This window comes from Biomphalaria glabrata, chromosome 4 (assembly GCF_947242115.1).
Source record: "Biomphalaria glabrata chromosome 4, xgBioGlab47.1, whole genome shotgun sequence".
Classification (NCBI taxonomy): Eukaryota; Metazoa; Mollusca; class Gastropoda; family Planorbidae; genus Biomphalaria; species Biomphalaria glabrata.
In genome coordinates, this window is record NC_074714.1 from 14,880,872 (window position 1) to 14,896,213 (window position 15,342).

At 33.8% G+C, this 15,342-nt stretch overlaps 1 protein-coding gene across 4 annotated transcripts in view; it reads left to right on the forward strand.

Moving 5' to 3' along the window:
* Positions 1–7,806, forward strand: part of LOC106074473 (macrophage-expressed gene 1 protein-like) — a 39,403-nt gene extending 31,597 nt beyond the window's left edge. For all 4 annotated transcript variants that reach the window (XM_056026667.1, XM_056026668.1, XM_056026669.1 and 1 more), the window contains exons 11-15: positions 1,971–2,085; positions 3,298–3,428; positions 5,689–5,829; positions 6,291–6,360; positions 7,537–7,806. In XM_056026667.1, the coding sequence (XP_055882642.1) occupies positions 1,971–2,085; positions 3,298–3,428; positions 5,689–5,829; positions 6,291–6,360; positions 7,537–7,595 (516 nt within the window). In that variant the 3' untranslated portion in view covers positions 7,596–7,806. The remainder of the gene's footprint in view (positions 1–1,970; positions 2,086–3,297; positions 3,429–5,688; positions 5,830–6,290; positions 6,361–7,536) is intronic.
* The last annotated feature ends 7,536 nt before the right edge of the window (positions 7,807–15,342 follow it).

Genomic DNA, 15,342 nt, shown 5'->3' on the forward strand with positions numbered 1-15,342 from the left:
CTGCTGTACTGGGATAGGCCTATTCTGACCGACAAAACGGTAGATTTCAATCGCCCGGATCTGCTGTTCATCGATAAAAAAGAAAAAAACCGCTACCATTATCGATATCGCCGTACCACTGTCTCATAATTTAAGAAAAACTGAGATAGAAAAACAAAGAAAATATGGGAACCTAGGCTTGGAGATTAAGCGTCTATGGAAATTGTCCAAAATAACAATATACCCCATTGTTATATCAACCGAGGGGATAATAACAACTGACCTCACAGACACCTTCAAGGCCCTTAACATTCCTAGGAACATCTTCGTTGCCTGTCAGAGGGCGGTACTGCTGCAGACCTGCCACATCACCAGAAAATTCCTCAGTGGAAACTGTTAAAGGGACTACGATGAATTTTGTTTCTCTTTAGCGAAACTCGACCCTGGCAGCGCCAGAGAATGACTCCTCGTTCATTTCTAACATAATAATAATAATAATGATATTAATAATAATGGCAATGTCTTCGATTCCAAAGATTAAGGATGAGTGCGGTGTTTCACTACGTAAAGCAAGTATCGATCTGCATTTTTTTCCACTTCTGATGCAGACCATAATAAACATATTAATACAATGCATAACAAGTACTAAATATAAATACATAACAAAAATCGAATGTAAACTACAACTAACCGTATATACCAAACACTGATAATTGGACATTCCATCAAAAATAAATGCATATAGTGTCTTCTTATGCACCGCAAAATTTTACAATAACTTTGAATAACTTATTGTGAACATAAAGATTTTAATTATATATTTCTAGAATGGTAAAGTTTTCAAAAATATATGATACGTGTTTTTTAAATATTTTTTTTCTTAATTTTTTTAAAAAATTTGAGCAGCTCCCTTATGGGGAAAGAGACGCTATTAGTTTTGTGTAAAACGTCGTCCGTCTGTCCATCTGTCACACACTCAGATCTCAAAAACTAAAAAACAAGATATAAAAAAATCTTATTTCGCCATATGTTGTGACTTGCAAAGTTTAGGTGCAACGGCTACTTTTTTTGTTTTCTAAAAGCAAGCCGCTTTGTTTTTAAAACTAATCATGCAATCATTTTTTATAATAATAATAATAGTAATAATAATAATAATAATAACAAATAATAATATTAATAATAACCTACACAATGCTGATGTCAATGTCGGTTTGGAAGACGTAGGGCATGAGATTCGCCAATGGGAAGAAAAAAACCTCCACGGAAAATTCCCGCTTTGTTACATGGTGACAACATCGACAAGGCTGCTTCCTTAGCATTGCTCAAAGCAGGTCATGTCTACCCTGAAACAGAAGGCTTTGTTACAGCAATACAGGACAGAGAAATCAGGACAAAAAATTACGAGAAGCATATCCAGAAACTCAATGTTGTCGACAAATGCCGAAAATGTGGAAATGTGGGCGAGTCGATTGAATACATTATGGCAGGATGTCCAGCCTACCTAGGTCGCCATAACCAAATTGCAAATTTAATACACCAATACAATCTTTGTTTTTGAAAATAAATAATACCCTGCATAGTAGGACTACGTTAGTTATTCTAAGCTAGCAACTAAATACTTAATTGAAACTTTTATCAACTGCATTTGGAGGTTTGTACATAATTGTAAAGGGATTCGCCAATTAGCACATTTTGAAACCATCAAACATAAGAATATTCACAACTTGTGTTAATTGTTTTTTTTTTCCTTTTTATCTTTAATATTATGTTACGGATTTTTTGGGAGAAGAACATAGGAGCAAAAGATTGTAGTAAAATGTCTGCTCCAAGTTATAGTACATTTCATTTTTTGTGCTAAACCATTAAAAAAGTTAGAATCATACATTTGTTGAAAGTGTGTTTACGACGCCAGACAAAGCTAGTTGTTCACATTATTTGAATCACATATTATGTTCAATTTTTCTTGAAAACTGTTCTATTCCATATTCTAGACATGCCCGCCTTCTTTCTATCCAAGACGTTTTCTAACGGACATAAGTTTGTGTTTAAGTGAACACTCTACACAAAGAGCTATACCTTTTGGAGGATTTTTTTCTTGCAAATCTGGTAACACAATTCTATATAGCCTGATTCATAATAGCATTCACGTTAGAGCCCTTCCTTTAATTGGTTAACTCTTTCTCTCCTAACCGACGATACAAACGTTGATTCCATCAGAATGTGGTAAATAATTACGGAAAGAAAGAGTCAATGTGCCGTTTGAAATATGAAAGTTACTGTGTTTAGCTTCTCCCGTAGGAGGAAATCCCGCTGTGACCTTTGTGTAGTCCGCTTGTTCAATGGTCACTGTTATAAGTAAAAAAACTACAATAGTTATTGAAAATCTGATTTCAACATCCTTTGTGTCTTCCAATAATTCGGCTACATTTCGTCTTCTGGGTGCAAACCGTTTTTTTGTATTTATTATACAAGCAATAAGCATGTAGGGGAGATAACATTACCAAAGCAAATTATTGTTTTGTGCGTGTGTGTTTTATTTTGCATAACGTTTTGTCAATAATTAAATGTATACTATAAAGCATAAAGTAAGGCGTATGTATGTATGTATGTATGTATGTATGTATGTATGTATGTATGTATGTATGTATGTATTTATGTATGTATGTATGTATGTATGTATGTATGTATGTATGTATGTATGTATGTATGTATGTATGTATGTCTCGAATAGAAATCAAAACCTTTTGACCAATCTTGATAAAACTTGACATAAAGGGAACAAAGTGATCCAATAACAATACATTGTACAAGAACCAAAAAGTATGACGGTCACATGAATCTATGTCATATAGCCATGTTTAGATGAGCCAAGAATGAAAGGGTCAAGATCTAATTTTTTAAGAACTATATTTAGCAAATATAGGTTGTTTTTTTTACTTTGACACATGAAAATATAAAATATAGTCCATTCATTTCATTATTTCATAAATTTCAGAAGCATTTTAACATAAATTTGTTTCTTATATCTACGAATTTAGACGTCCTGGAGTATTTCACACTGGACTTATTCAGACAATTGACATGCAGGGCTTGTGCATTGGGTCTGACTGGTGGCAAGCATTCATTCGTCAACATAAGCATTTTGTAGTCAGATCAAGAGGGTTGTGAATATTGGTAGATTGTAGTTCTTGTTTTATGATATTCTTGAAACCCGCATTGCCGACCCATGGGCGGGTCAGTCGGGGGAGGCTTGAGTTTAAGTGATAAAACAAACTTTTTTTGTGTGTAATCTTGCTTTTTTTGTGTCTGTGTGTAAAGGAAATCCACTAGCAGTGCTTGAGGCTAAAACCGGTCTGGACAGATTTATGAGTCGAAGCAATGACAGTAGTACGTCGTACCCGATGAGGTGTCCTGAAAACTTTAATCAGCATCTGGCTACAAGTGATTCAGTAAGAAGTTCCTTATACAGCTTATCTCAACTCACTCTGTCTGTCTGGTACAAAGCTTATCTCAACTCACTCTGTCTGTCTGGTACAAAGCTTATCTCAACTCACTCTGTCTGTCTGGTACAAAGCTTATCTCAACTCACTCTGTCTGTCTGGTACAAAGCTTATCTCAACTCACTCTGTCTGTCTGGTACAAAGCTTATCTCAACTCACTCTGTCTGTCTGGTACAAAGCTTATCTCAACTCACTCTGTCTGTCTGGTACAAAGCTTATCTCAACTCACTCTGTCTGTCTGGTACAAAGCTTATCTCAACTCACTCTGTCTATCTGGTACAAAGCTTATCTCAACTCACTCTGTCTGTCTGGTACAAAGCTTATCTCAACTCACTCTGTCTGTCTGGTACAAAGCTTATCTCAACTCACTCTGTCTGGTATAAGATTGTAAACGTTTTTTTTTTTTCACATCCAATCTCGGATCTAGATGAAATTTTTCACAATTATATCTTTTACCTGACAAAACACGAATCAATTAAAAAAAAACAAACCAATTAGTTTAATTAACTATTGGCATTTATTATTTTGTTTGTTATAAAACAAAGGAAGCAAATTTTACTTGACAAATATAGTGGCATAAGTTGAATTAGTCCCCCTTAAGGAGGCCTGAGTTCAAATTCTAGTCGTACAACTTTTGTTTTTCAAAGCGATCACGGTGACATCCAGGCAGATACCTCCTTTTCCCTCCCTTTCTTCCATATTGGTCCAGACAAGCGATGGATCATAGTGCAGTTAGAAAGCTAGAAGCATGAAATTGCGCTTAACAAAATTGCACAGACTTATTGTTAGTCTAGGCTAGAGTATAGAGCTATTACAAATGTATTACATAACTGATCCAAACTAATTGATACATTTACACTTAATATGAGTTTTTTTTAAAAGCATTTTTGTTATTCTTTCTTTTTTTTACTTTAAATAGTAGTTTTTATTTGGCTAGAGCGGTCCGGCCCGCTGCTTGGTTCCATCCGGCCCTCCGAAACATCAGCCCAAAGTGTAGAAAATCACGTCCCCACAAACAAAAAAGTGGAAAAAAATCTTTCCCTCCCTTAGGACTCTCACTATTTCTTTGATGGAAGGTGGTACTGATAAAAAGCCAACATATTTGTTTGAAACAGGAAAATATAGCTATTTTTCTAAGCACATAACATACAAAATCATAACACAGAAACCAAATAAGGCGGATAGATGAGAATATCTACCGAAATAAGAGACACGAATGAAATATTCTGTAAGACTAGCTACAGAGCTGCTCATATTATCAGGAGAGAAACGAAGTCATTTTCAGACTTTGAATGCGTTAAAGCTTTTTGGCGATGTGGCCCTCGACACGAGTGTCGGAAAGTAAAATGACATGTCCAGTCTAGATACAGTATATATAGGTCTGTGGAGATGAATCAATAAATGGACGTAAATGAACATTATCTAGAAATGAACTGAACTAAGCTATATCAGCCAAACTGTGCAAGATCATTGGAAAGACGCCACACTATATTGAAGCATTACTAGAAATAGGCTTCATGTTAGAGGAATTCATTGTATATAAAAAAAAACAAAGCTTATATCAATTCACTCTGTCTGTCTGTCTGTATGGTAAAAATTGTGTACGTATTATTTCTCCCACATCCAATCTCGGATTAAGCTGAATTTTTTCCAAATATTTCTTTTACATGACAACACAAGAATAAAAAAAAATTGTTATTGGTAGTTAATTATTTTGTTTGGTCGTATTTGACATGTGGTGGTATAAGTTGAATTGAAAAAACAATCATGTAAACATTCACAAGATACACCCCGTCTTTCCTCCCCCTTTCCCAACTGGTCCAGACAAGTGACAGGATCATAGCGCACTGAGAAAGTGAAGAGCTGCTAAACAAAAACAATTGGTACTTCTAATCACACAGATTTATTATGTCTAGGTAACCTATACATACACGGCTGATCCAAACTAATTGATAGAATTAGACTTAATATAAGCTTCTTTTATTTTTGACGTTTTTTATATGTTTTTATTACTGTTTGTTTGTTTAGACAGCAAGAAATATAATCATGCAAGTTAACAACAGAACCACTAAAAGTCATAATGAATTTATAAACTTCCCTCTTAAAATAAAAACTGTGGTTCACTAGTTGGTATTCTATTTATTTGTCAAAGCTATTCAATATTATCTAATTGTAACTGTTATAAATGAATTATGATTTAAATATTCAGGATTGCTCAATATATTACTGTGCAAGCACTCGGACCCTGACCAATTTAACTATCACTCCTATCAAAAGACCACCATTTAAGTCGAAGCCTGATAACGTATATACTCATGATGAGAAATATATGTTTAATCCGGAAACATTGGTAAATATCTTGTAGACTACTTATAAATGTATATACAGATGTATTTCTATTATGTAGCTTATAGCAACTCACTCCGTCTGTTTGATACAAATGTTGTAAAAGTTATTTCTCCCAATAATCAATGATAATTAATTAAATATGTTTGATATTTACAACCTTATTTAAACCTTTAGTATTCACTTAAATTACAAACTACGACTAAGAAGTCCATTAATTATTAGCAATAAATTATTTTGATTGATATCGAAAAATAGAAATACTTTCTACATTAATAAGAGGTATTGTTGTAAGTGTGGAGTTATCCCCCTTAGATAAGCTTTTTTAAAAAAGTATTTAAATATTTTGCGTGTTTAATTTCCTATCCTATGTAACGTACATTAATATTGCCATTACCTGTGTTTCGCACATTGTTCGTATAACCCAGTCCAAAACTAGTATAAACGTTATTAACAATATTACAGATGTGGATGAAGAATGAAGAGGCCAGTGACTATGAGAAACAGGAGTCAAAGGAAGCTAACGCCTCAAAAGGTTAGTGTCAGTTCAATTAAACTCAGACTTTGAATAAGCAATTTTACATCTTCGCTTCACAGCTAATGAAATTTGTGTACCACACAACGCCCGCTCCTGTTTAAAATAATAAAAACGTAACTGCGTGTAAAGTGGGCAGGTTTCAATATTTATAGCACGATTTTCAAAAGCTATGAAGTACAAATGATCAACCGTTCCAACAAACTAGACGTGTGCCGGACAAAAATGTTGATAGTATTTTCCGGCTAACGTGGTGTTTATTTGAATATTGTTAATATTAAAAAATATGCGTAAAACGCATTGTTATAAAGATACGGCTCAGTTCTAGTCTAGCCTAAAGGATGTGTTAAAATAATCATTTCGTTGATGCTTGACAAAGAATTACTCAAATGGCCATTTTATTTTTTTTACTAATTGTGCAAAGGTTTAGTTGGGGAAAGGGGGGGGGGGGGCGTGGAGGCATTGGAGTAGAGCGCTTGGCTTCCAAACCGAACCTCGATAAAGACAGGGATTTTTAATTCCTGGATTTTTAGAGCGCCCATGAGTCCACAAATCTCTAATGGGTACATTTCATTAGTAGTTTAAAATAAATCAGTTAGTCGTTATGATGACCACCTTGTTATTATGGGCCACAGCAGATGATCATTACAACATTTGCATTATAGATCATATCTTTCTATCTATCTATCTATCTATCTATCTATCTATCTATCTATCTATCTATCTATCTATCTATCTATCTATCTATCTATCTATCTATCTATCTATCTATCTATCTATTTTATCTATCTATCTATCTATCTATCTATCTATCTATCTATCTATCTATCTATCTATCTATCTATCTATCTATCTATCTATATATATATCTATCTATCTTATCTATCTATCTATCTATCTATCTATCTATCTATCTATCTATCTATCTATCTATCTATCTATCTATCTATCTATCTATCTATCTCTCTCTCTCTCTCTCTCTCTCTCTTTATATATATATATATATATATATATAGATATATATAGATAGATAGATAGATATATATACATATATATATATATATATATATATATATATATATATATATATATATATATATATATATATATATTATTGCTCTTTGAAGAAATGTATAGTTCTTGTAAGCCTAATACTTTTAATTAATTTAATTTCAGAAACGTCAGCTGTGACTTTAACTTTCACGTGCCTTTTAGTAACAGCATCGCTAATCTAGGAATAAAGACAGAGAAAACATAATTTAGGGACTATTTGACAAACTTTAGACTACTTTTGTCCAAAATAATGATAAGATAATTAAACGCTGTCAAGTGTATATCCTACCACGTTTGAAATTTTCTCTGTATATATAATATAACACACTAAGCACATTGAAACATAACATGACATAAATGGATATGAATTAAACTATTTACCACAATCTGCAATGTCTGTGTTTTGTATTTATCCTACATACGAGTTTATAGTCAATCTAAGTGTTGTGTATTTTGTGTTTTGATATATATGTGAAGGCAGATAAAGATATCAATATAAGCAATTTACCCGTGCTTCTATATCTACAGAGCCGGGAATTGGTGATTGAAGGCCATAGGAGAGGTGGATTAGATGGCCCCAAATAAAATATAAATGTGATGTATACCGAATTTTAATAGAGACTTAGAACTAGATTAGTAGACATAGAGCCATACAGCTCGCTATGTTTGAGATTGGAAAGAAACTTAGAGCTAGACTAGTAGACATACAGCCATAGAGCTCGCTATGTTGGAGATTGGAAAGAAACTTAGAGCTAGACTAGAAGACATAGAGCCATTGAGCCTGCTATGTTTGAGATTAGAAAGAAAATTAGAGATAGCCCAGAAGTGTGCCACAGAGCTCTGATTGTCATTGGCTTAAAGCAGATTTAGAGCTAGACCATGCTAGGTCTTCCCAAAATTTACGTAGATCTACCTATATTTGGAATGGAGCACGCTGGGAAATTTAGACCCTATTGACACGTTTACAAGCAAAATTAACAATATTAGTAAATCTTTGTATGACTTCATTATAAATACCATAAATAAAACATAAATATAACATATAATTAAAAAAAAAAATATAAAAAAAATTGCCCTAATCTAGACTTTGTATTTCACCCGCAGGTTGGTAAACGCCTGTTACTTTGCTCAACAAGCATGCAATATTTAATTTGGTTAAGCGTACATTATACAAAAACTTAAAATATGTGTTCCGAAAGAATACATTTCTAGCCCAGCTGACTTCCATGGATGTACTACAAATTTAAGTTTTTTATGAGACAAAAATAAATAAATAAAAGAAATCAACTAAGGGACTATGACTTTAAAGGTTAAAATCTTGAAAAGTTTCCCAGAAATATGTCCATATAATAATTGAGATTATCTTTCAAAAACAAAGTCAACAGAATTATCATCTAGTCAGAGTAAGCATTCCTCTGCGAGTTGCGTTAGGTGAATGATCAATGTCTTTACCTCTATTCCATTTGTTACGCCACTGCACGTATATATAACTATATGTGTTTCCAATTTATTGAAGTGTTAAAAATACTATTTGTGGATAGTTTCTTCTTTTTATTGGTGTGTATATATGAACAAAGACTCCGCTAGAGAGCGATCTATCATAGTAATTAAATCTGTAACAATTGTGAATAACAAAATGTGATAGTAAAGATGTCTTTTCCATTGTCCTCCACTTGTTAGCAAGTCACTGGTAAAGCTTTTCTTTAATTAACTTAAGTCGATTATAAACATGTAAAAATTTTTTTTTTTTAAATCCATCTAAAAAAAAAAAAAAAAAGAAAAAAAAACTTGTCGAAGGGGAAGAACTCCGCCCTTAAAACTATATTTATCAATAATGTACAAGTTGCTTCCCTTATTAGATATCAAACAAAATAATCAAATACCAGTAGTTCCTTTACTCATTGAGTTTTGTTAAGTACCCTACGTAATTCCCTAAAGTATCAAGTTGATAGAAGAATACGTGAGGGAGAAGTTAACAATTATTTAAGGGGACTAATCCCAACAAGTTTAATCATATCTGTGAATACTGAAGTATTTGTTTCCCTTGTTGGTATCAAACAAAATAATTAATTATCAACTAACTAATTGTCTAATTGTTTACTTTTTTATTGATTCATGTCCTGTCTATACCAATGAATAATTGCGAGAAGTTTCAGCTTGATTCGAGAACTGATGTGGGAGAATTAACGTGTAAACACTTTTTATCATACAGACAGACAGACAGACAATGTGAGTTGATATAAGCTTTGTAGAAATCAAAATTTGCATAAAGATCATATACAATTATTTTGATTGAAAAAAACAAATAAATTATTGTAAAGTCTTGTTCCAGTCGCCAGAACAAGACAAACAAATATTATGATCCTCTGAGAACAGAGTCGTCTTGACTGAAGAAGATTGTCAAAAGCGAGTCCCGAATAGAAATAGTTTGTGAAGGGTGGAAACTTTGTACCTGTATAATTTCTTTTTGAATTTAATAATATTGACTACATTCAAATGCTAAGAATAACAAAAGGTACCATTATGGCCTCCACTCTGATGTTACGGTCATCCCGCTAACTAACTGTTTTTACACTATCTATAATAAAACCCTAAGAACTAACAAGAACTATTTAATAAGAATATAATATACATTCTTATGAATTTATTCATCTAGATTCTCTTGTACCTACTGAGCAATAGTTTTTCTAATTAAAATTGTTAGGTTCGAAAACATAAATAAAACTTGCTCCATCTTTTTTTTTACCCTGTTTTTTTTCGGTTTATTAATTATTAAATTCGCAGAATGTAAATGTAATAAATAATTTATTTACACAAACAAGAAATAATTAAATTATTAATCAATTAATGAAGTCTTGTAAAATAAAAGCGAAGATTTTTTTATTCAAAGGTGATTAACACATTTTTTAAAAAGTTGAAAAAAAAATGGATTGGAACTCTTATTGAATTATCACCACATTTAATACATTAATCATGCTACTATTTGAAATATGGGTACTATAAAATTCATACTGACATTCGCATGTATTCAAAAGTGTAAGTACAAGAATATAAATACCTAGGTACAACCATCAACAACAAACTGAAATGGAGTGAACACTGTCAAAACTTTTACACACAAATTCATCAACGGCTCTTCTATCTCAGAAAGCTCAGAAAATTTAACATCGACAAAACAATAATTAAACTTTTCTATACAGCAACCATCAGCAGTTTAATTAACTTTGCCATCACCTGCTGGTATGGTAATACTTCACTGGTACAAAGACTTGGACTAAATAAACTAATTAAAAAAGCATCGTATGTCACTCGAACAGAGCTACCATCTCTTGAAGAGCTTTTTCATGAAAGATGCCTTTCCAAAACACGATTCTTAAAGACAACCTGCACCCATTAAACCACAGTTACATAAGATCTGAATGAAGTGGTCGTCTCCTTTCCATAAGGACTAAAACAGAAAGATTAAAAAAAAAAACTACTTTATCCCACTTTCGGTCAGAGTGTTAGAAGATCATCGGTCGTCATCGAGAAGTACATAGAAGTCAAATTCATAAAGCTCTGGTTGTGAGCGTGTATGTGTTTCGTGTGTGAATGTTGTTCGAATTTTTCATCTATATTGTTATTGTATTTTTGTAACTCTGAGGTTGTCAATTGTAGTCAAACTGAATTTCCATTGGATTGGATCAATAAAAGTTATCTTATGTTATCTTATCTTATAAGTAGATGGAAATCTGATCATTGTAAACAAACAAATCCCTTTAGTCCAAATAGAAACAATAGAGAGTGTTATGGCACGATTAGGAATTTGGCGGGAAAAGTTATTAGTTTCATAAAAAAGAAAAGTTTTGACTTAAGAGACACGACGAATTGAAAAGAAATAAGACTATGTTTTAGGAAGAATAGCAAAAATGTAAACAGACTACTTTCGAAGGCTTTAGAAAAAGGCGTTTTTATAGACGCAGAGATTTAGCTTGACGACATTTGACTGTTCCCTTCCTTATTATAAAATTTCTTGTTCGACATTCTCTATCAGCGTCGACTAACTTGTATTGTTGGCCTTTCGTCTGTGTTATTTGATTTCGTTATATGAGAGTTACCTCCGTTTGACTTATCTGCATAAGACACAGCGCGGAAGCGTCTAACAACGAGATACAATTATGAGGAATGTTAAACACGTCTGCTCGTCGTGGTGAATAACAAGGTGAACGAAGAATTAAAATTAAGGACCACGTGATTGAAATGTGGAAGGATGGGGCTGGGGCTAGAGATATGAGACTCGCTCTGGAAACAGGGGAGGAAAACTCTGAAACGTTATGTGGTCAAACTATCAGTAAAACAATTATTGCTGTGGTGCGGAAATGACTCAACAACGTTTGAAATTGCAAGGAGGTGGAAGAAGAAGAAGAGAAAACAAAAAGGATCAATCTGATTGGTGGACAAGGGAAGAGAAGATGTCTAAAGACTGGTTTGATCAAAGTGGATACAGTGCGGTAGTCTTTGCCTTGAGCTTTTGTGTTTACGTTTTACATGATTTACTCAATCCTATAGTTCACATCTCCCACAAGAAGACAAGGGTTGGTGCCTTTTTTTTTGGTGGCGGTGGGCAGTTTCAAACATGAGATCATTGAAACAATTGATACCATATCACACGACCAGGTAGCGATCCATCACTAAGGGGAGGTAAGTGATTGGACTACCAAAAGTGGAGAACTAATGTAGATATTTAAATGGATGGTGAACTAATGGTGAGTGTATTTAAGGACGTTAGTAAAGAAATATAGATACTAGAAGGGATGGTGAACTAATGGTGAGTGTATTAAAGGATGATAATAAAAAATATAGTTACGCTGTCAGACATATGTAAATGATAATATGCTAGATTGAAAATCTGTCACAGATGGCCGCCCTTGTTTACTATCATTTTTGGAAAGTGTAAGTGTGAAATCAGCTTTAAGGCTGACTTGCGCTAGAGGTCCCAGTTTAAATGATTTAGTGTTATTGTTGATTTTTGTTTGTTGTTTGTTTTTGTTTGTTGTTGTTTGTTTTGAGGTGATGACTGTCACGAGAGGAACGATTCAGTGAGCTACTCGAGGACTTGATCGAGCTTTTACCAGATTGATGTTAAGACATTGGTCAATGGAAGACCGCTAGACTCAAGTACTTCGTATCGTTTATGAAAGTTTCAGTATAATCATTTTTCTTTAAAACATTAAAAAAATACAGAAAGTTATTTCTAACTTCATAAATATTTTGTATAAAAATTTCACTTAGAAAAATACATAAGAATGCTAATGAATATTACCTAGATTTCTATATTGAGCAAGCTATTTCATGGTGATATAGTGGTAATACATTTTCCATCTCTGTGAAACACTGTAACTTATACACTCTCATGCACAAGCTTGGTGCAAAACTGTCAGAATAAAAAAAAAATTTAATTTTCTTTTTTACTTTGAACCAATCTACATTAATGAACTAGACAATACTTTTTTTTGTATTGCTGCTACCCGTGACAAGCATGTCGAAAATTTCTAAGACGCTTTGGACAAATAGGCCTACCGTTGGTTAACCCGAGCGCATCGTCACATCACCCTGTCACAGTCCAGTTTTAGAACCTCTGTGACATGAAGTGACACTCAGTCACCTATTGTAATATTCCGTGCTGAGAACACGAGAATAAGTTTAAAGGACTCTAAAATAAGGGTCAATGTTAACCAGTTAGTGAAGAACTCCAGCAGAGAGTGGCTGTAATATAATTTTCTCTGTCTGTAACGTGTACTATAACCAATTTGATCTAGTGTTAACTTGAAAGATTTCTTCGGACTTATATTGTGAACATTTCGTTGATGTGATTACTTATTCTACATGGCATGAGCAGCCAGTATTTATTGTATCATATTTGTGATGGCTGAAGTCGCCAATATCTTTTGTGATTTATATTTTGTATGTAATAAAATTCTTGTCTGCTACAAGAGCGTTTATTAATAATTCGGTACGTTTGTGCTTGGAGTGTTCAGTACGCTAGTGTTCTCACGCACCTGCAAACCTAGTGCGTATGAGAAAGCATTTAATTAAAGAACATTACAGCAATATCTACAACACTCGGACACATTCGCGTCGTCACGCCTACAACCAGAACCAGGCAGTAACACACCCCATCCCTCCCCCCACCTCATTTACTACAAAGGACCATTGGCAATGATGAGAAATCAAATAAAAAAACAGGAGAAAAAAAGGGAGGCTAGTGGAGTGTGTCAACAGCTGAACCAAAGTCAATAACAAAAAGATGAAAGATACAAATGTACTCTAGATTGGGAAATTACCATCATCTACAAAGAATCAATACATAGACAATGCACACGCTGAAGTCTGTTGTGGATGCTCGATCTATTTGACCGTGATTTCAAGTCTTTAATAACTCTGAGTCGTGAAACATTTAGCCATCAGAATGCTCGTAACTTCCACTATGAGTATTTGATTATTTCGCTTTAGTTTCAAAAGTACGAAAATGAGTTAATTATAGTCTTCATAGCGTTTTTATACGGAACACAAAAGTAATCCATAAATTATTAAGCAATACAGTAATAGCTAGTAGAGTAACTCTACTTATTATCACATATTTCATTGAATGAGACTTGTCAGTGTGGCACACAAAGTGTATCAATCAGTTTTCACGTTTTGGCACGCCTTTAAGTTAAATTTATTTTTGCTAGCGGTGACTGAGTGACTGTTATCTTTATGGTTAGCGTGTGATTTCACTATATATATATTTCATGGGCGTAGCCAGGACATTTTTATAAATGTGTGTGTGTGTGTTAACAATTAATCTTTATTACATTTTTTCGGCAGACGTTTATTGTACTCTAGAATAGGTTCTTCCTGGAATTAGTGGAAAAATTGTAGACTACCGGCCCCTGGCTAGATAGGGAGACTGGTCGAGCTCTGCGAGCTCCCAAGCGCGGGTCGTAGCCCCGCCGCCAAACACTATTTCCGGTATTAAAAGCCAACAAAATGCATATTCTGAGGTATCTACAGTGCATTATCCTACTATTAAAAAGTTTTATTTTAAAAACCTAATGGGCTATTCTTACTGACTTAGATCCTCCCGCGCCGTTCAGCGCATTGGGCGGAAATCTGATTCCACATAATTCTGTCACTGGCAATGTCTGAAGCCTCTTCCCATCTGCTCTGAGGTCCTCCATGAAAGTGTGGCGTGAATTTGTACTAGAATGTCCCTGTTTGCGCTTTCCTTGTAATTATGTGTAGGTTAATTCTTTTATCGAAGAAAATCTCCCATAAATCCTTTTTTTAAGCTCTGTCACAACCTTACTAAGTGGTTGACTCTCATTTCGGCATAGGATTTCCTTGATTGAGACCCGATCTCTACAACTGACTCCTAAAATCCGTCTTAGCCATCTTTGTTGAGTCACATTTAGTCTTTTTTAATTTCGGCCAATGACTATTCACTGCACATTATTAATGGAGCCCCGCTACTGGTAGAAATGTGTAACCTCTCTTGATTAGCTCTCTTGAAATTAGATGACTGTAGTTTGATTTAGATTTTATATCGAAAAGGGATGTTTTATCGTTAAAATCATCTGTTGGGGGGTTTTAAACTAAAAAATCTGTAGTTGTTTTTTTTTTCAAAGTAATAAAACCCTTAGCTACGCTCATAGAAATTGGCAAATTTAGTTTGCTTTAGAATAATATTGAAGAAAGAAGTTTTCAGCCTCAAAACTCTCTGTAAGAGGGATTTAAAACTCAAAACCATCAGGAGAGGTTTTAAACTTTTTTTTTAAAAAAGCCCTATGGAGTAGAGGGGTTCAAACTCAAAACCCTTCTCGGCTTGGCTCGGTTATAGATTTTTAATGTGTAAATTCCTTTTTTGAAGAGGTATTTTTAAGCTTCAAACCCCGCTGAAGGGGGTTA